Here is a 19,762-nt window from a genome sequence, read left to right as displayed (position 1 = left end):
CCCAGGACATCGGGAGAGAAAAACTCCCTTCTCTTTTAGAATAGTGCCATGTGATCTTTAAAGTCCACCTGAACGCGCAAAACGGACCTCGGTTTAATGTCTCGCTGTATCAAATGGAAGGATTATTATCACAATTATCTTCCCCCGGAATTAGGTTTAGACTTTTAGATGAAAGGCTGGTTCAGGCAGTTTGAGTAGAGCACGCCATGGCACCATCACTCCCTCTTGCTTTCCACAGGAAATATAAGTTAGCCTTTCAGTCAGCCAGTCTCCTAAAGAGGGGGTATCTATGGCAACTTCAGAGAATTAAACCCAGAGGTTGTAAAGTTAAAAAACGGGATATAATTAAATCATTAACTGCCAGGGGAGGGGGGGGGGGGGGGGGGCAGGGGGGGGAGGAGGGGTTTAGAGCCCCGGAGACCTGACATTTATCAACCAGAGTGAACAGCGATTGATCTCCCCCTCCCCGTTAAAAAAAACTTTTAGAAAACATGTAAACTTTGTTTAATAATCCTTGCATTTTTAATAATAATCCTTGCATTTGGTATCAGCGCCTCATCATGCCTTCAAGACGTCTCAAAGTGCTTCACAATATATAATAATAATAATAATAATCCTTGCATTTGATATCAGCGCCTCATCATGCCTTCAAGACGTCTCAAAGTGCTTCACAATATATACCGTAAAGAGTGCGTATACGTTGTGGGCAAAACCCGGCAGCCAATTGCGAACAGCAGCGCCCCGCAAACAGTCGCGGATCGAGTGACCAAATAATTATTTTTTAAAAAATTATGTTTCGAAGGGATTATTACCGCCCGAAAAGCAATCCGCCAATTGACTCACCGGGTTCCTGCCTACTGCCGGGTAAACAGAGCCGGGCTCTGCGGAGTAAGGAAACTTGCCTAACGCTTCGCCCCGTCCGGGAATCGAACACAGGTCCTCTTGCTTGCGAGGCGAGCGTCCGAACCAATACGCGGCCGGACTCCCCAAATATTTGTCAACGGGGGGGGCTTCGTGGGGGTTTTTTTTTCACAAGTACGCAAAAGTTTCTCTTTAGTTTTATAATAACAATAATAATCCTCGCATTTTGATAAGAGCGCTTTTCACGTCGGGAGGACGTCCCGAAGCGCTTCACAGGACAGGACACACTGTAAAGTGAATCGACTGTGTGTATATTCGTGGGCGAACGCGGCGGCCGATTGCGGGCAGCGACGTCCCCACAAAGAGTGGGGGATCGAAAATGACCACTTTATTGTTGTTTGGGGTTTTGGAGGGATTATTAATTTTGGAAAACCTTTCCGGGAGAGAGGGGGGTGTGGGTGGGGGTGTGGGGGGGTGTGGGGGGGAATCCAATGCATTAAATATAAATATGATTTATTTTTATTTGTTTGATTAATAAGTTATGTATTTGATTAATAAGTAATAAGTTGATCCCAGTTATGGTTTGAGTAGTGGGGGAACTTTTGCAAAGTGGACATAAAGTTGATGGGGACTCACAGTCGCTCTCGGGATGGGGGGGAGCAGTGGGGGGGGGAGAGGGGGGGATATTTTTCTCTCTCTCTCTCATCGCAGAAGGTGTCTCCCCCCTCCCTCCCCCCCCCCCCCCCGGGGCTGTGTGTGAGGGGGGGACCGGGGGCAGCGGAGACTGTGTGTAACTGCGGTTTGGGGGAAGTTTTATATAAAACTTGTGAGAGCTGTGCTGTGCTGTGTGTACGTCAGTCAGGAGGGAACCCGAGCGGCAACACCCCCCACCCCCACCCCCCACCCCCCACCCCCGGGCTGTCAGGAGGGTCTGGGACTGTGCTCGGGCTGTGAGTGTGTGTGAGTGTGTGTGTGGGGGTGTGTAGGGCCTGTGGGGTGCAGTGCTGTGTGTGTGTGGGGGTGCGGTGTTGTGTGAGTGTGTGTGTGGGGGCTGTGGGGGCTGTGGGGGTGGGTGCTGTGGGGGTGCGGTGCTGTGTGTGGGGGCTGTGGGGGTGGGTGCTGTGGGGGTGCTGTGCTGTGTCTGGGGGCTGTGGGGGTGGGTGCTGTGGGGGTGCAGTGCTGTGTGTGTGGGGGTGCGGTGCTGTGTGTGTGTGGGTGTCCGGGGGCTGTGGGGGTGGGTGCTGTGGGGGTGCAGTGCTGTGTGTGGGGGCTGTGGGGGTGGGTGCTGTGGGGGTGCGGTGCTGTGTGTGGGGGCTGTGGGGGTGGGTGCTGTGGGGGTGCAGTGCTGTGTGTGTGGGGGTGCGGTGTTGTGTGGGTGTGTGTGTGGGGGTGTGTGTGGGGGCTGTGGGGGCTGGGGGGGTGGGGGCGGTGGGGGTGGGGGCTGTGGGGGCTGTGGGTGCTGTGGGGGTGGGGGTGGGGGCTGTGGATGCCGGGGTGGGGGCTGATGGTGTGCCTGGCAGTGGCAGTGGCAGTGGCAGTGGCAGTGGCAGTGGGAGCGGGAGGCCGGGGCAGCTGATGGAGAAGTCGGGCTCTGTCCGCCCCGGGGCCGCGCCGCCGGACCCCCCTCCCGCCCCCTTCTCGGTCAGTCAGCTGCTGGGCAGGAGCGGGGGGCGGCCGTCCGGCGGCCAAACCGGAGACCCCCGGGACCTGTCGGCACTGACCAGCGGCAGCGGGAAGGCTCCGCAGGACGGTGAGTGATGGGGGGGGGGGAGTGTGTGGGGGAGAGGGGGCTGGGAGTGATGGGGGGAGTGATGGGGGGAGTGATGGGGGGAGTGAGGGGGGAGTGATGGGGAGGGGGCTGTGAGGGGAGGGGGACTGACGGGGAAGGGGCTGTGAGTGATGGGGGAGTGATGGGGGAGTGATGGGGAGGGGCTGTGAGCGATGGGAGTGACGGGGAGGGGGCTGTGAGCGATGGGAGTGATGGGGAGGGGGCTGTGAGGGGAGGGGGAGTGACGGGGAGGGGGCTGTGAGTGATGGGGGAGTGAGGGGGGAGTGAGCGGAGGGGGCTGTGAGCGATGGGAGTGATGGGGAGGGGCTGTGAGGGAGGGGAGTGACGGGGAGGGGGCTGTGAGTGATGGGGGGAGTGATGGGGGGAGTGAGCGGAGGGGGCTGTGAGCGATGGGAGTGATGGGGAGGGGGCTGTGAGCGATGGGAGTGATGGGGAGGGGGCTGTGAGGGGAGGGGAGTGACGGGGAGGGGGCTGTGAGTGATGGGGGAGTGATGGGGGGAGTGAGCAGAGGGGGCTGTGAGCGATGGGAGTGATGGGGAGGGGGCTGTGAGGGGAGGGGGAGTGACGGGGAGGGGCTGTGAGTGATGGGGGGAGTGATGGGGGAGTGAGCAGGGGGCTGTGAGCGATGGGAGTGATGGGGAGGGGGCTGTGAGGGGAGGGGGAGTGACGGGGAGGGGGCTGTGAGTGATGGGGAGTGACGGGGAGGGGCTGTGAGGAGGGGGAGTGACGGGGAGGGGGCTGTGAGTGATGGGAGTGACGGGGAGGGGGCTGTGAGTGATGGGGAAGTGAGGGGAGGGGGCTGTGAGGGGAGGGGGAGTGACGGGGAGGGGGCTGTGAGTGATGGGGAAGTGAGGGGAGGGGCTGTGAGGAGGGGGAGTGACGGGGAGGGGGCTGTGAGCGATGGGAGTGACGCGGGGGGCTGTGAGTGATGGGAGGGGGGGGTGTCCCTGTGTTGTGGGGTGACTGTGGCTTCTGCCGGTGATGGGGACTGAGAAATCAGATGAACTTTGGGTACCGACGGCCTCGTTCGGGACACACTGCGAACCTGTACCTGGGAATCCCGACTGCACACTGTAGCAATATCTGTCGTTGTGCCTTACGCCAATATCACGGTTCATAACAGAGTCTTTGCAGTTTGTACTAAATAATTACAACGATTATAATTTTTGGTCAACCAGATGTCTGACACGCAGTGGGTGGGGGAGTGACGGGAGGGGACGGGAGAGTATCCCTACACGGAAATCCCAGCGATAGATTGTTGGAATGGATGCTCTCTCTCTCTCTCTCTTTCCCTGGAGGGACGTATCCTGCTTATCTAATTCCGGAAGGTATAAGCGCGGGTTGGCAAAGCCAAGGCTTGGGGACCTCAGAGTGTGCGTTGGCGTAACTGCTGGCGTCTTCAGCCAAAACCCGGGCAGCTTCATATTGATATCGCTATCTAGCAAGGTTTCTTGCTGTTTGTCCGGCTAGGACCACCCTACCCGTTGAGGGTTTTGGCTCGCAGGGTTAGCAGGAGCTGAGTGGGATGACTCCTTTCCCCGGTGACTGGTTCTGCCCTTCCGGATCCTGCCGATGAGCCAGGATGGGCTGCGCTGTCATCAGCTGTGCCCTGGAATACTGTGGATCCGCCTGGCTCAGGAACCGGACTGGAGACCATCACAGAGGGCTGGCTCGATTCTGACTTTCCGTTGCCAAGCATGTCACTGCGGAGCCAGTTCAGTTACAAGGAGACACCGCTTACAATTATAATAATAATAATTCTTGCATTTGGATATAGCGCCTGATCACGTGGTTGAGATATTTCAACAGGATATATTATAAAGTGAATCGACTGTGTATTGTGTGGCCAATTTCGCACAGCAGTGTTCCACACAGTAATGGAATGAGTGAGAGATTAAGGGATTATTACCTCTAGAAAGCAATCTGACAATCGACTGCTTACTGCTACGTAAACAGAGGCGTGTGGAGTAAGGTATTATTATTAATAATCACATTTTGTATGAAATAATCATGCAGGGGTAGGTACCCAGTCAATGTCCCACAGGATTTCTTCCCAGGTCTATCTCCTGACCCTAAATGCTTCTAATTTCCAGGAGTTTGTATTTTAGAAAAACCTTTCTATCTTCTTGTTGCAAACCATTCCTTCCCAAACCACTGGAGCGTTGTTTGTCCAAGAAACACATCAACATGCACCTGGAGTATATTTTGGAACTTCAGTCTGAATCTAAACAGATTCAAGCACAAACATAGATCAAAATATTTATTGAAATCTTTGTAATCTACAATGTGAGACCACATGACTGTAGTCAGGCTCATTCGGCAGCAGGTGACTACCACCATAAGACTTGCACTCGTCTCCATATAAACTTTCTCCCCATATAAACTTAACGTAGAAACTTTCTAACCTTTATAACAGCTTCAGTTCTCCTCACTGCCCAGGAGAGCAGTTAGTTTGGAGCCGGCTGCAATTCACGTCACTGTTGGAAGGGACACGCACGCCTTTGTGTTTCACATTATATCATAAACCGGGGTCGTAGGCAGAAATCAGCTGTCACGTCCTAACTGCTTTAATTTTCTTTAAAAATCATAGTTTATTGCAGTCTGATTCTCACTGTGCACAGAGGCGATTTACACCTGGAAGTGTCATTATACACACTCGTACAGAATCTCCCTCCTTGCCTCCCTCTCAGCCACTGACCTGTCGATTGCACCTCAGTTTCTCCTGAATTAATTTGGGACCTAAGCATTTTGTTTTCTAAATTCCCCGAATCTGTATTCTCTTCCAAACGTGTGTTCTCGCAAATCCAGAAAAACAAATTCTCATTCATCGAGAACACAGTGCAAAATGTATAATCGCTGGAATTTCAAAACAGGCAAGTACCGTAACGTCTAACTTAACACCAGCGCTTCCTGTGGTTTTGTATTTCTCATCTGTGGAATTTCCATCCATTGTTGGCCTTTATCTGCATGAAATCTAAAAATTGTTTTGACTGTACAGTAAAACCCTGCTGCCCAACTCCTCTCCTCATTTTGTCCCCCCCCCACTCCTTCCAGGGTCTGGGGAATTAAATTAACCAGGAAATTATTGATCAGGGCGTGGGGATAGCAATATATACAGGGTGACCAAAAAGTTGTGATTACCATTACAACGTCTAATACGTCTGGAATAAATTATGTTTTTTTTTAGAAATAGGGTAGATATCACAATTTTTCGGTCATCCTGTACAAGGTATACTTGGCAAAAAATAGGGGGGGGGAGAACTCGTTGGACCTGTGAATGATTTATACACACACAAAAAAAATCACCCCCCCCCCACCCTCACCAAGAGCTAATGGAAGAGTTACTCTTCCTTCTCCTCCTCGTGGGCACCAGTGCAGTGAAAGATGTGCTGGACTAATATAGTGACTTTCAAAATACAGGAGATAACATGCAAAAAAAAACTTTGTATTATTTACAAAGCAATATTATTATGTTATCAGCGGGGAGAGAGAGGGGGGGGAAGGGGGGAAATAGAGGCCTCTTATTCTGAATTTAATTTTTACTGTCGTTTCTTGTACAGCATTTAAACCTCCCAGCTGGGAGGTCACAAACACTGTGCGAAGGTTTTTGCCGTTATTTGGCTGAGGCAGACAATGTGGCGGAGGTGAAGGAAGGCTGTTTTGGTGAGGAACGGGAGGAGAGCTGAAGTTTAATCCTGTTACTGAGCCAAGCGTGGGACATCCCCAGAGGGGACAGTCCATGGCACCTCTTACTCCTTTCAACCTGGTCATTCCCTCACTGTCAGTTCAGTAAACATCCTGCGTTACATCTGATCATTTGCCAGGAAATCTCAGTCTGGCTGCTGTTGTTTGGCTGTGTACGGTGATTCCAAAACACTGCCCGATCGTTGTACATTTAATGTGTGAGCGGCACATTAGGTGCCGTGTAAATAATCCTTGCATTTGATATAGCGCCTTATCATATCATTGAGACGTCTCAAAGCTCTTCACACAAAAAAATGGTCACTCAATCTGGTTGTGGGACACTGCTGTGCGGAATTGGCTGCCGCGTTTCGGCCACAAAATGTGTAGTCCATTCACTTTACAATATATGCTGTGAAGCTTTGAGGCATCTCAATGATGTGATTGATATCAAATGCAAGGATTATTATTATTATTATAGCTGTGGAGCTGTCCACCAGCGCTGAATTGCGACAGTCCCTGACGCCTAGAGGAGACTGAAAAACCGAGTTGTTCAATTGAATTAACACAAAATGTTCGGATGTTTCAAAACAATCTGCGTTTTTAGTTTAAATTGAGTTTAATTGAGTTTACGACTGGTCTATTACATGAAACAATGCCGGTAACAGTGAATGAGTAGTTGTCAGTCTGTGCCTGATTGCCGGCGGGTAACCAGAAACACATTTTTCTGGCTGTTTGCTCAGCATTTGAGGCTGTGTCAGTGGAGTGGTCTCGCTCTCGTTGCTGTGGGTTAGTCAGGCGCCGGAGTGAGTCCCCGCACCATATGTGCTGAGGCGCCGAGCGGGAGCTCAGTGAATCAGTCTCACCAGCCCTTCACACGCAAAACATTGCAACACATGTCAGCCCACTCGGCCTTCCTGCTTCCTAATCAGCTCAGCAGAGGGAGGAGGCAGGCATCTCACACACTGACCCTCCCTCGCTCAGCCTGGAAGGGTGGGGGAGGGAAGCTGTGGGGAGTTAACTCTTATGCTACTGAGCTGGTTATTAGCAGTGAATGACCCTCCAGCACTGATCAGTCCATTAACCCCTTGAAGCCGCTCAAACAATGCGCAGTGAGCCTGGTAATTCTCTGCAAACAGCAGGGTACATGATCAACAACAACTTACTACAGTTATGTAGTGCATTTCACATAAAACAGACTCCTTCAGTAACTCACGCTACAGCGACCCCCAGATACATCCACACACATTCAGTCTGAACACGACCAGTGACAAATCAATTTGTCGCTCAGTTCGCTCTGAGGCAGTTCGCTTGACCAGTAAGTGATTGGAAAGAACCAGGCTCCTAACCAAGCTTTTAACTCCCCTGATCTCTGCTCACATTCATTACACACCAGGCCTGTTGGTCTACCCACACCCACCCACTACCCCTGACGGTAAGTCCTGCAAAGTGCTTTGAGGCATTTCAGTGTGATGAGGTGTGTCAGACCCTAAGCTTGCCCTTTTTACAGTGATCAGAAACGAGCGCCTCTCTGTGACTGTGTTCACGTGTTCACACCAGAAAGCAACTTATAACCTGCTGTATGATCACCAGGCTAGCGTGGAAACCTTCATGAAATGCAATTTTAAAAGATTCACATCCAACTTTTAAGCGACTATTTGTTTACGTTGCAGTTGGCCCTGTTGAACTCACACAGTCTAGGCTGGCACTCTACTGCAGGGATGGGGGTGCACGACATTGATGGGGGCGTCATCCTTCGCATGAGACATTATACCGAGATCCTGCTTGCCTGTTCAGGTGGATGTTAAAGATCCAGTGACATTATTCAAAAAGAGCAAGGAATTGCTCTCTCCCGACAGTTAAAATTGGTCACTCACTCCATGGCTGTGTGTGGGTGGCCACAGTAGGGTGGGTGTGGGAGGAGACGCCCAGAATGGTTTAATGGTCCAAGGTGGTGAAGCTGACAATGATGAGCCTCTCATTCAAGGTTCAGTTCCAGCTAAAAAGATACAAGTTAGTTAAAAAAATACGAGTTATTTTTGGAGGCTTGCTGTAAGTGAATAAATGTCTCTTTCCCCGAGTAATCCAGGAGAAGGGAATAGCAGCCTATTTGGGAGCTGTGGCCCACATCCCCTGATGTGCTTTTAGGTCTGAAATTCTCTTTCCTCGTTGACGTGGATGAGCTGATCTAAACAAAGAGACAGTTGGCGGTGGGCCAGGGAGCTACAGCACAGAACGGTCCCCGAGTGGCCAGCAGCAGCTCAGAGACCGACCAGGAAAGGAAACTCACACATCAAAGCTTCGGGAACTCCTTTGATGGAACTTTTAACAGAGTTCTTTCAAGTCACTGGCTGCTCTCGCTGCAGCCCTGTGTTTTTAACTCTTACTGTTTGAAGAAATGTATTGACGCCAAAATGTGTCCAGTCTAAAACAATGTCAGTGAGGCGATCCAAACCCAATTTACATTCGATGTTGGCACGTACAATGCAATGGGAAATAGGGTTATTTGCTGACCTAAAAGCCTCCTCTCTCTCTCTTGGCTGTTAGGCTGTGAAATGAGTTTGGGCTCAGCGCACAAAACTGCAGCGCCTTGGGACGTCCTCCAGACATGAAAGGCACAATACACATGTAAATTGTTGTTGTTCCTGAACTCCATGACAGGACTTTAACTCAGAGTCTAGGCTGAGCACAGTGCCGGGGGAGCGTTTCATTATCAAATACATCGAGAGTTTACAAGGTCTCGTCTGCCCGTTCAGGTGGATGATTCCATGAAACGTTTCGAGAGTAAAGCCTTTTGACTGACTTGCTGAGCAGCTTCATGAAGTGAGTGACCAATTTTATCGGGGGGGATTATCGGCCAGGTCTCCAAGAGGAAACTCCCTTCTCTTTTCTAATAGTACCCTGGAATCTTTATCATCCACGCGAACAGGCAGACGAGTGCTCCCCCAGCACTGCACTGTAAAGCAACCTGGATTGTGAGCTCAAAAGTTCTGGCAACCTTCCGACTCGAGTCGGGAGAGTGTGACCAACCGAGCCAGGCCGACACTAGGCAGGTTCCGATTCTCACTTCCTCCACACACTTTAGGCGTCTGTGTGCGCTGTTCCTGTGGCAGATGCTCGAGCTTCACTGGCTGGGAGTGGGTCTGGAGCAGGGAGTGGGGGCTGGCAGGAGTGGGTGAAAATGCTAACAGATGTGGAATTAAGTTAATGAAATCTGTAATCCGACAACAGTAACGTCCAGTGTGTTTAACAATCAATAAACAGCTACCAAGCACTAATAAACACCTTGACCTCCCAAAGCCTCGTAAACTCAGGGATTGCTCATTTTACGGCTACTTGTTCATGTTTTTCGTTACCTGACTCCCGAGCTGGAGCCTCTCGAGCCTTTCCCACGTTTGTCTCTGCTATTTCGTCCCCTGTCTCCTCGTTCAAGACACATCTCAAGACCTACCTCTATGACTGCACTTTCAGTCATCATTCCCCACCTGCTCCCACAGCAGCTTCAGCCTTGCATGCATGTGTGGCTTTACTCTAACCCATGCTGTCACTGCCCCGGGAGTGTGGACGGACAGTGTAGAGGGAGCTTCACAGAGTCTCTAACCTGTGCTGTCACTGACCTTTGGACAGACAGTGTAGAGGGAGCTTTACCTTAAGCTGTCCTGTGCCTGACCCTTTTCAGGACTGATCTCTCTTACATGATGAGCACAATAGCAATCGGCCCTTGCCATGCTGTGTGTAGCTGTGTGTGACTAATGGGTGTGTTCCCCTCAGGAGCCAGTGTGCAGGAGACCCTCCACAAACACAGGAAGAAGCAGCGCAGGAACAGGACCACCTTTAACAGCAGCCAGCTACAGGCTCTTGAGCGCATCTTTGAGAGGACGCACTATCCAGACGCCTTCGTCAGAGAGGACCTCGCACGGAGAGTCAGCCTTAGTGAGGCCAGAGTCCAGGTCAGTGAACCCTAATCCCAGCTCAGCACTATCCAGGTCACCCCCACTTCAGCCTCATTACACAGCCAGATCCAGAACTTCAGGAGCCAACCAAGCTCTTGCTTCTGAGTCAGATGGTTTTAAGTCCCAAGTCAGGACTTTGAACACACAATCCAGACCGACACTCCAGCGCAGTGCTGGGGAGAGCACTGCATTGTCAGAGGTGCCATCCTTCAGATGACAAACTCCCGTCTCTTTCCCAATAGTTATACAGGACCTTTAAAACTTACCCGACCAAATGGTGGCCTTGTTTCCCTACTCAGGAGGGTTGAGGCTGGTCACTGAGGATCTGCAGGAATTGGGAGAGAGAGAGAGACACACACACACACAAATACACAGAGACATACACAAAGACAAGGACCGAGAGAGAAAGACAGATATACACGGAAACACGCATACACACAAGGAGACAAACAGACAGAGCGCAAAAGACATGATGAAGGAATGAGATAGACAGCGAGAACAAACCACAGGGAGAAGGGATAAGCAGAGAGGGAATGCAGACAGGAAATGAGGGAAAGAAAAGTAGAAAGACGCAGACAAAGAGAAGACAAACTCGTTCATTCTGTATAGCTACCTTTGCTCAATCTCTCGCTCTAACAAACCTTTATTCCCATATAAGCCTTATTGTCCATCCTGCAACAGGCCACTTTACTAGTACAATAGACCCTAATTATCGGAGTATCTTTAGTACTGTAATATCTGTTTGGTTTATCCTCGCAGTGAAAATGTCCAAAGGAGGTGGCCTGAGGAAGCAATGTCCCTGGAGCTGCTGGCACCCAGGGTTACAATGAGGCGTCTGTTCATTCATTTTGAGATGTTGAGCAAAGCCTTGGGCGTAATTAAATATCTGCAGGGTTGTGTTTGGCGAGAAAGGCAGCTGTGTGTGTGTGTTTGAGTGTCCCAGACACACACACACACAGTCTCAGCACTTTGGGACGTTCTCCAGCGCCGTGGGACGTTCTCCCGACGTGAAAGGCGCTTTACAAATGTGGTGTTGTGTTGCATCTCCTCTGGTGTAGGTGTGGTTTCAAAATCGAAGAGCCAAATTTCGGAGGAACGAGCGTGCAATGCTCGCCAGCAGGACGGCCTCACTGCTCAAATCCTACAATACAGACACCAGCGTGGAGCAGCCCATGGCACCTCGACCCTCGTCGCTCAGCACCGAGTACCTCCCGTGGAACACAGTCACCCCGTACAGGTAAACAACCCCCTCCACACACACTGAACTGGGAGGGCACCGGACAGAGCAATTTCTGTAGTCGCTGTGTGTATGTGTGTAACGCTGTGTGTATGTTCCCCACAGTTCAGCACCTTCTTATTCTTCCCCCGCGACGAGTGTGGCCACACATGGGCTGAGCATGGCCAACAGCATCGCCAGCCTCCGACTGAAAGCCAAAGAATTCAGCCTCCAGCACAGTCAGGTCCCCACCATCAACTGACCCGCAGCAGCTGGGAACAGTCAGGGCATCCTGTCCCAGAAGGAGGAGAGACTGACCCTGAGAGAGGAAAGTCAGCTGTCTCCATTGCCATCACTCTTCTCAGTACACATCCACTTAAACCTCCCTATGGGATGTAATGTGATTGTGTCTGGCTCAATACTCAGGACACAGCCACCCTGTTCCACATCAACTGTCATTGACGAGGCTCGACCCCCGAGGCTGAATTCTGCCCTGGATTGACCTCAGGACAAGTGGGGGGAGGTGGGGGGAATTAGGTGTGATGTGAACCTGATCACTGTGTGGATTGCAGAGCACACAAGACTTTTCAGCCTCACCATTTCCCTCGTCTCCTGCTCTGGGTGAGGGGCTGCAGCACAATGTCCTGGCATCAAGCCCCTGCCAGCCCTTTCCCCAGGGTTAGACACTGCAGCTGTGTAGACACAGTCAGTGAGGAGATCTCACCAGCAGCAACCATAACAGCTGTAAGGTAGAGGCCAGAACTTTTCACATGGAAGAATTATTCGTAAGGAACAAAATCTTGTTGCAAGGGACACTGATCAGGCAGGAACAGTCGTCAGAGCTATGTGGAGACACTGAGCAAACAAGGCCTCACCTCACTCCCTCCTCTTCACTCTAAAATGGAATAACTCACTCTCGTCCACTGTGGAACAAGTGCCTTACTCACCTCGGGAGAGCCCCACTGTTGTTTCCAACATCCTTGTGTGAAAGGGACAATTTTGTGCTGAATTACAGTAGGTTTTGCATCCAGCAGTGAAGCTAGACTCCTCCCTGCGTCTCCGCACTCACCAGCACCTCAACACTTGCCGTCCTCGCCTCCCTCTACCTTCTCTTCCCTGGCGAGACTTCAAATTGAACCGTTGCCTCTTTCACTCCTACTCTGAAACCACCCTCCACCTCTGCTCCCCTCGCAAACCGGGCTTAGTCCCCAGTGACTGTGAGCAGCTGGTCACAACCTCACCCTCCGTTTGTCTGTTGTACAAACCCTCCTTCCTGTGGGTTCCCTGTCACAGTCTGGGGTGGGTGGTGGTGTGGGGGGGGTAGGGTTTGCATAAATGGTTTTGAAAAGTTTTTTTTGTAAAGCAAAAAATATTTGTCTAATAAATGAACGAAAACTACATATTTTATCTGAGTGGGTGCTGCGGGAGGGCAGGCAGGCTGAAGTCTTGACCGCAGATGGTGAGGCGAGTAGGGCAGTGGATCGAGAAGAACAGTACACCTCAGATACTAACCCAGGCTCCAGACAAACTGTTACTCAAACTCACCACGTTGTCAAACTTCAAATTTACTTACGTTTTCACGCAATCATTTAATTCAGTTAAATCTGGGGTACTGCTGTGCGTAATGTGGTGGCTGCGCTTGCCTACAAAACACACAAGTCACTACACCACAGTCAAGTGCTTTCAGCCGTCCTGAAAGGGAGCTGGCAAATGTAATTCTTTTTAAAAATTCAGATCCGGTTTATAGTGACAAGTGTTCCCAACACACAACCTCACAATGCTCACCCACCACAGCACCAGTCTCCCTCCCAGATCAGTGACAATATGGCTCAGGTACAGAGTAAAGCTCCTGACTCCGTCTTGTTGCCAGGATACTGAATTAAAGACATGTTCACTGCACTGAGCACACTGGGCATTGGCTGGGGCAGTTACAGTGAACACAGTGTGCTGAGTCTCTGGGCTGGAGCCCCTTCACTGCACGTTGCTTCTCCCATCTCCTTCGGAGAAGTCAGTGTCTGTGTTATCGCTGCCTGTGGTGTTCTCACACCTCTCGCTGAGGTGATGCACTCTCCGTTTGTTCAGCCGGATCGCTCGCTTCCTGTACACACAAGCAAGAGAATGCTCAAACTGGATACACAACACAAACCTTTACCCCCCACCATCCCAGGTACCCCCTGGGGTATAACTGAGTTAGCTTCTCACTTGGAATTGGCAACAATCGGCCTGAGTCTGGACTAGGAAGGGTAAAACCATGCCAAGATCCCGGTCTGGTGAGCACTGGCATTCACAGGTGAGCACTGGCATTCACAGGTCAGCACTGGCAGGCACTGGCATTCACAGCCAGGCACTGGAGCTCACTGGCGAGCTGTGCTCTTTGTGAAAGAGGCTGGGTTTACGTCGCTCGCTCGGTTTCGGAACAAATATAATCGATTCTTCACAAAGTTCAAAAAGATTCCACACAAACCTTCGATAGTCTTTGAAGATCTTCGGCATTCGCTGTTTCACATTCTTCTTCTCAGCTGCATTCTCCGCGGCTGCCCCGAGCTGAAAATACACAAAAACAACAAATTAGGAAAATACACTCAAATCTCCTTGTGCTTCATTACCCACCGCCCCATCCCCATCCCAACACAGACTGCAGAGAGAGAGAGAGAGAGTGAAAGAGACTTACATTCTGTGCGTCACAAGGCGAGGCTGACTCCTCCAAATCCGAAGTCTACAATGAAATGTGAAGATCAGCGTCACTCATCAGTGATCCAAGTTTTTACACATAAATGGTCAGAGAGATGTGTGGCAGCCACTCACAGTCACCATGACAACACACACACACGCAAACATAGGACCTTCCAATGGGTGTGGGGGAGCACTAGGTACTTTAGTGATTCCCCCACCCCACCCCGATCCGTGGAACTGAGATCAGCGTCAGCCACAACTGCTGGCCGCGTGGAACCATCTCCCAGCACAAGTCTCCTTGTGCTTCACCCCCTCCACCCCCGCAGCGTCACCCAGATCCCCACAGCCTGGGGTGGACCAGGCTGGGCGCCGGGGGCTATAGGCGCTGGTACGTACCGCGGTGGGGGAGGCACTTTGGCTTTGCTTGACGCGGTTCTGCAGACTGAGTAGCTGCTCCTCCTTCCTGAAGAGCTGGATGTGCAGCTCGTCACAGCGCTCGCCCAGCTCCCGCAGCAGCTTGCGGTACTCGTCCTTCTCCCGCAGGCTCTGTGAGTACTGCCCGAGCAGTTCCTCCCTCCCCTGCAGTGCCTGCGCCAACCACAGCAGCAACAACAACAACATGTTACATTTGAAAACCAGAGTCTCAACAGAACGAGCATCCAGACAGGTCAGTGACAGCACAGGTGAGAGGCAGAGTAGAGCTCCCTCTAAACTGTACGCCCACACTCCCAGGTTAGTGACAGCATGGGCTAGAGGCAGGGTTAAACTCACTCAGTTTAAAGATTACAGCCGTACATCACCTGGTCTCTCTCTGTCCCTACTTCCTCCATCTGATGAAGAATTGCTTCAATCCGATCCTTGTACATCTTCGAATCCTTCCTCAGTGTGGTACACTGCAGCTCGAACACCTCCTTCTCCTCCAGGTACTGCCAGACACACACACAGCTCATCACATCCTTCCCTCCCACACCCGCAGCGCTGCCCTACACTCACACACACACACACACACAAACAGCACCTTCAGCACTGCCAGACACACACATTATCACGTCCCATAGCCAGGACACCGGGGAATGGGTCTGGTGCCATGTACCTGGTCCCGCAGCTCCTCCGCTTGCCGCAGCTCCTTGCGGAGACTGTAGATGTTGTTGACCAGCCCCTGGTGCTCCTCCAGGGCCAGCCGCCGGTCTGCCTCCAGGATCTGGATGTACATCTTATTCTTATCCAATTTGTCCACCTTGCGAAGGAGATAGAAACGGACACAGATCAGAGCCCACGTGATGGGGGTACAGCACCAGATAATCAACACCCACCCAACGGGATCACACATGCTGACAGTCTGCCTGCACACACACACACGCACTACACACATATATGCGCACATACACATGTGTGGCCAGGCAACTAAAGGGGTCAACATTGTCAACACACATACATGCATTTCCCAGCAGGTGGGGGTGGAGGGAGGAGAGGGTGGGGAGGGAGAGGGTGGGTGGGGGGAGGTGGTCTCTGAATAGGAATCAGGAGCAGGAACTCTGGGTGATTTTCCTCACTCTGTGTTTCAGGCTCCGTAATCCACAACCGTCAGAAGAGAAACGGGTAGAACGGGGACTGCGAGCTGTTAAATGTTTCGGTTTCCCCTGTGGCTCTGGTGCCCAGAGCAGAAGTGAGTCACGGAAAGTCCTGAGTTCTGGAGTCTGTGCTACTCCTGAGCCTCGATTCCTCCTGTGTTCCAGAGGGTGAGGAAAATCTGCTCGAGTTCCTGCTCTTGATCTCGATTCAGAGACACCCCCTCACCCTCACCCTCACCCCGTTAGGTACCTGGACGGTATTCTCCAGCTCCTGGATGTGGGCCTTCAGCAGGTCGTTCTCCCGCTGCACGTCCCAGATCAGCTCCTGCCGTGGCTGCTGCTCCATGGCGTGTTTGAGTTTCATGGTGTGTGTCCGCTCCATTTTATAGCCATCCTCGGCCAACATCAGGTTGTGTTTCAGCCGCTCGACCTGCAAGCATAGAGACACACACACACACACACACTCGCACAACGTATCTTTAGGAAGTTCTCCTCCCAGGATTTGGTGGACCACCAGGTTGATCCTCAAAGCCACATAAGTCTCCTGTTTGTCTTTCCTGCCCACTGTTCCACCATCGGTGGCCGCACTTTCAGCCACTACACCCCAATATAATAACACAATAATCCTTGCATTTAATACAGCGCCATATCACGCTGTTGAGACGTCTCAAAGCGCTTCACAGGATATACTGTAAAGTGACTTGGCTGTATATTTTAAGCGTGGCACGCGGCAGCTAATTGCGCACAGCAGTGTCCCACAAACAGTCATGGATTGAGTGACCAAATTATTATTATTACAGCACTGTTTTTTTACCCCTGTAAAGCGATCCACCAATCGACTAACAACCAGGTTCCTGCTTACCGCTAGACAGTTAACAGTTACTTTTAAACAGAGGCGCGTGGAGTAAGGAAACTTGCCTAAACCTGCCGGGGAATCGAACCTGGGTCCTCTCGCTGGTGAGACAAGCGCTCTCACCACTAAGCTCCCCTCCACCTCACCTCCAGCTGCAGGTCTCGGTTCTTCATCAGCACCGAATTCTTCTCTTCGCTCAGCGTTGCGAAGTCCTTGGCCCACTTGTAGTTCTCCTCTTTGCACCTCTTGAGCTCCTCGCAGGACTTGTCGCTCTCCTCCTTCAGTCTGCGCACTCTCTGCTGGTGTTTGAGCAGCTCGTTGGCCTTCACCTGGAGCTGTTTGATCAGCTCGTCCCTGCTGACCACCTGCCTGTTCAGCTCGTTGACTTTCTTCTTCTCCTGCAGCACCACCTGCTGCTGTTTCTGCACCTCGGCCATCAGCAGCTGGGTCAGGCTGGACTCCCCGCCTGCATCTGAACAGACAAACAAACAGACAGACAGACTCCCATTTTGTGCCGTTCGTTAGGGTTGGCGCTAGAATCCTGTAGCGCAGTAAGCGGTTTACGTGTTCGACTCTTCGAAGGTGGGCCTGGCAAGGCCGGGGATGTGGAGCAGGTCAGGTTGGTGTGATCTTAGTTCGTCGCAGAGGTAAGGAGGAGGGAGACAGTGGAGGGCTTTAAAAGTGAGGAAGGGGATTTTAAACTCGAGCCTCTGGAGGGTGGGAAGCCACAGAACCCAAGACATTGGGGGGATCCCATCTACCCAGTCCCAAAGCCTCCCTCCCCCCAGCCCCCCCTCCTCAGGATTACACTCCAACAACAACAAGATTACTCCAACATAATAAACAAAAACGGTGTAAAATGCAAGTGTTGGTTGTTGTCCTGTACCGAGAATGACGGAGAAGGTGCGTGTCGGGTCCTGGCCGGTGATTCTCTTGTACAGCTCAGGGTAGTACAGCTCCAGACTCTCCAGGAAAGCAATGTATCCCTTCTTCCCGGTCCTCTGCAGGATATCCAACAGCACTCCTGCAACGCAACACAGAGAGGGAGAGAGAGAAACGCCAACCTTTCGTCCACATCCAACAAAAAGTCATGCTACCATTTATTTGAATAATAATTATTAATAATTATCATAATTTCTTTAAGACCTATTAGACATTGTAATGGTATTACGTCTCTTTGGTCGCCCTTCATACGGGGTGCCATCTCGGAGCACTCAGCCCAAATCCTTCCAGAATCCCCATTCAACCAACTACCCATTAAGGTTTCTTAAACAAATCCCATGTCCTGGCCTCAACCACCTTCCTGGTAACCCTGTGCCCGCGGTTAATTACCCAGTGAAAAAACACACTGGTTTGCCCTGAAGCCACACCCACTGTCTAGACATTCTTGTAATAGGGAATTACAGAAGTTCTCAAAGGAGGATTGTGAAAGGTGGGTGGTTTGGGGCGAGTGGATGGAGAAGTGCGAGCAACTGGAATTAAACTAATGGATCATGTGAAGCAAATCACCAGCATGACATTTCTGTTCTATAAAGGGAATCTCTGATCAGGTGCTCGAGAGATATTTCGTTAGATCAGGGTATCAAGGAATATGGAGCAAAGGCAGGTAAATGGAGATGAGATACAGATCAGCCATGATTTAATAGCACGGTGGAACAGGCTTGCGGGGCTGAATGGTCTAATCATCATCTGTAGGTGAAGAGACCAGACCGGATTAAATGGTGATGGGAGAAGGGGGCGCGGGAGAGGGAGAGGAAGGAGCTCCAATTTCTGAGGCTGCTCTCTCATAGACAACTACTTGTATTATACACAACGCAGGACAGCACCTTAACAATGTGCCTGTTAGTGCTTAAAATGGTGGAGCCTGACGCCGAGCCAGGGAGAGGGAGGGGGAGGTGACTGTAGGCACAGTCGAAGAGGAAGGTGTTCAGGTGCGATCTGAAGATAGGCAAAGCGTCTGTCAAGGACAAGGAGGATGGATTGAGGGGAGAGTTCCAGAGTCTCGGGCGTAGAGGCTGAAAGTGTGGCCGCTGAGGGTAGAGCGAAGGGGGCGAGGAACGTATGTAAGGCTTGAGCCAGCTGAGTGTTGGGGGAGTAAAGGTAGAGGAGTGGGGGGGGAATAAGCACTGCCTGGGGAGCAGGGAAATCACCCACCGACTTTGCGCCTGCGGATGACGAGGTTTGGGTCGTTGAAGATCTGCTCCTCGTCCTCATGGTTGATGACCTTGCACTGCCGCAGGTAGGCGGTGATGCGGCAAGGCTCGATCAGCGAGGTCAACTTGGCACGGTAGCTCTCCAGCGAGGTCCACAGCTCCTCCACGTCAGCATCCTCGTTTTCAGACATCTCACCAGCGTCTCTACGGAGAGATTCCCGAGCGGCTCTCGTTACAGCTTAACACGGGGCGGCAAGCGGAGCAGGGGGTGTCATTACATTGATCAGAAACACCGCACATTAAAATACTGTCTCGCACCGACCACTACTAGTCTCTCACCAATAATAATAATCCTTGCATTTGATATCACGCCTTATCACGCCGTTGAGACGTCTCAAAGCGCTTCACAGGATATAGCCTAAAATGGATCGACGGTGTATTTTGTGGGAGAAACGCGGCAGCCAATTGCGCACAGCAGCGTCCACACAAACAGTCGTGGATTGAGTGACATTTTTTTTCTCTCTTTTTTTGGAGGGATTATTACCCCCTGGAAAAGCGATCCGCCAATCGACTAGCGACCGGGTCCCTACTTAATGCTGGGTAAATCGAGGCGTGTGGAGTATAGAAACTTGCCTACGTTCTCGCCCCGGCCGGGAATCGAACCCAGGTCTCTCGCTTGCAAGACGAGTGCTCTAACCACTGAGCTGTGGGACTTTTTGCTTGGGGGTCCACATACACGGGTAAAGTCACACGACGGCGGAAAGCAACGAAAGGCACTTACGGTGTGGCGGAGCCCGGGATGTGCGGGAAGCTGGAGCGGTCCTGCAGCTCTCTGTGGAAAGAGGAAGCGGTTCTCTTCTGCTTACCTTTAACAACAATATTGCACTTCCTGCTTGCACACCTTCCATTGTGAATTATTCAAATGTCCTGGACTTTACAGGGGACGGGCAGTCTGCAGCTGCATTGATTCAAACCCCCGATCCTTCCCCTCGCCCACTCCTGAGTGTTCCTG

General features: G+C 51.6%; 2 protein-coding genes across 2 annotated transcripts; one reads left to right on the top strand and one right to left on the bottom strand.

The window, feature by feature from the left end:
- Positions 1 to 2,385: 2,385 nt before the first annotated feature.
- On the top strand, positions 2,386 to 12,898 carry LOC103184691 (paired mesoderm homeobox protein 2). Its single transcript, XM_042337776.1, has 4 exons — positions 2,386 to 2,611; positions 10,103 to 10,281; positions 11,343 to 11,521; positions 11,627 to 12,898. The coding sequence occupies exons 1-4, from the start codon at positions 2,437 to 2,439 to the stop codon at positions 11,760 to 11,762; spliced, it is 669 nt and encodes a 222-aa protein (XP_042193710.1). The 5' UTR covers positions 2,386 to 2,436; the 3' UTR covers positions 11,763 to 12,898.
- Positions 12,899 to 13,049: 151 nt separating this feature from the next.
- card9 (caspase recruitment domain family, member 9) lies at positions 13,050 to 18,942 on the bottom strand. Its single transcript, XM_007902855.2, has 10 exons — positions 18,752 to 18,942; positions 17,484 to 17,621; positions 16,744 to 17,069; positions 15,995 to 16,174; positions 15,267 to 15,410; positions 14,974 to 15,099; positions 14,570 to 14,761; positions 14,172 to 14,216; positions 13,965 to 14,044; positions 13,050 to 13,598 (listed from the first exon to the last, which is right to left on the bottom strand). The coding sequence occupies exons 1-10, from the start codon at positions 18,939 to 18,941 to the stop codon at positions 13,472 to 13,474; spliced, it is 1,548 nt and encodes a 515-aa protein (XP_007901046.1). The 5' UTR covers position 18,942; the 3' UTR covers positions 13,050 to 13,471.
- Between the last annotated feature and the right edge of the window lie 820 nt (positions 18,943 to 19,762).

Source organism: Callorhinchus milii, unplaced genomic scaffold, assembly GCF_018977255.1.
Source record: "Callorhinchus milii isolate IMCB2004 unplaced genomic scaffold, IMCB_Cmil_1.0 Scaffold8, whole genome shotgun sequence".
Taxonomy (NCBI): domain Eukaryota; kingdom Metazoa; phylum Chordata; class Chondrichthyes; order Chimaeriformes; family Callorhinchidae; genus Callorhinchus; species Callorhinchus milii.
Note: the sequence above shows the minus strand (reverse complement) of the source record. Positions and strands in the feature narration are given on the sequence as shown.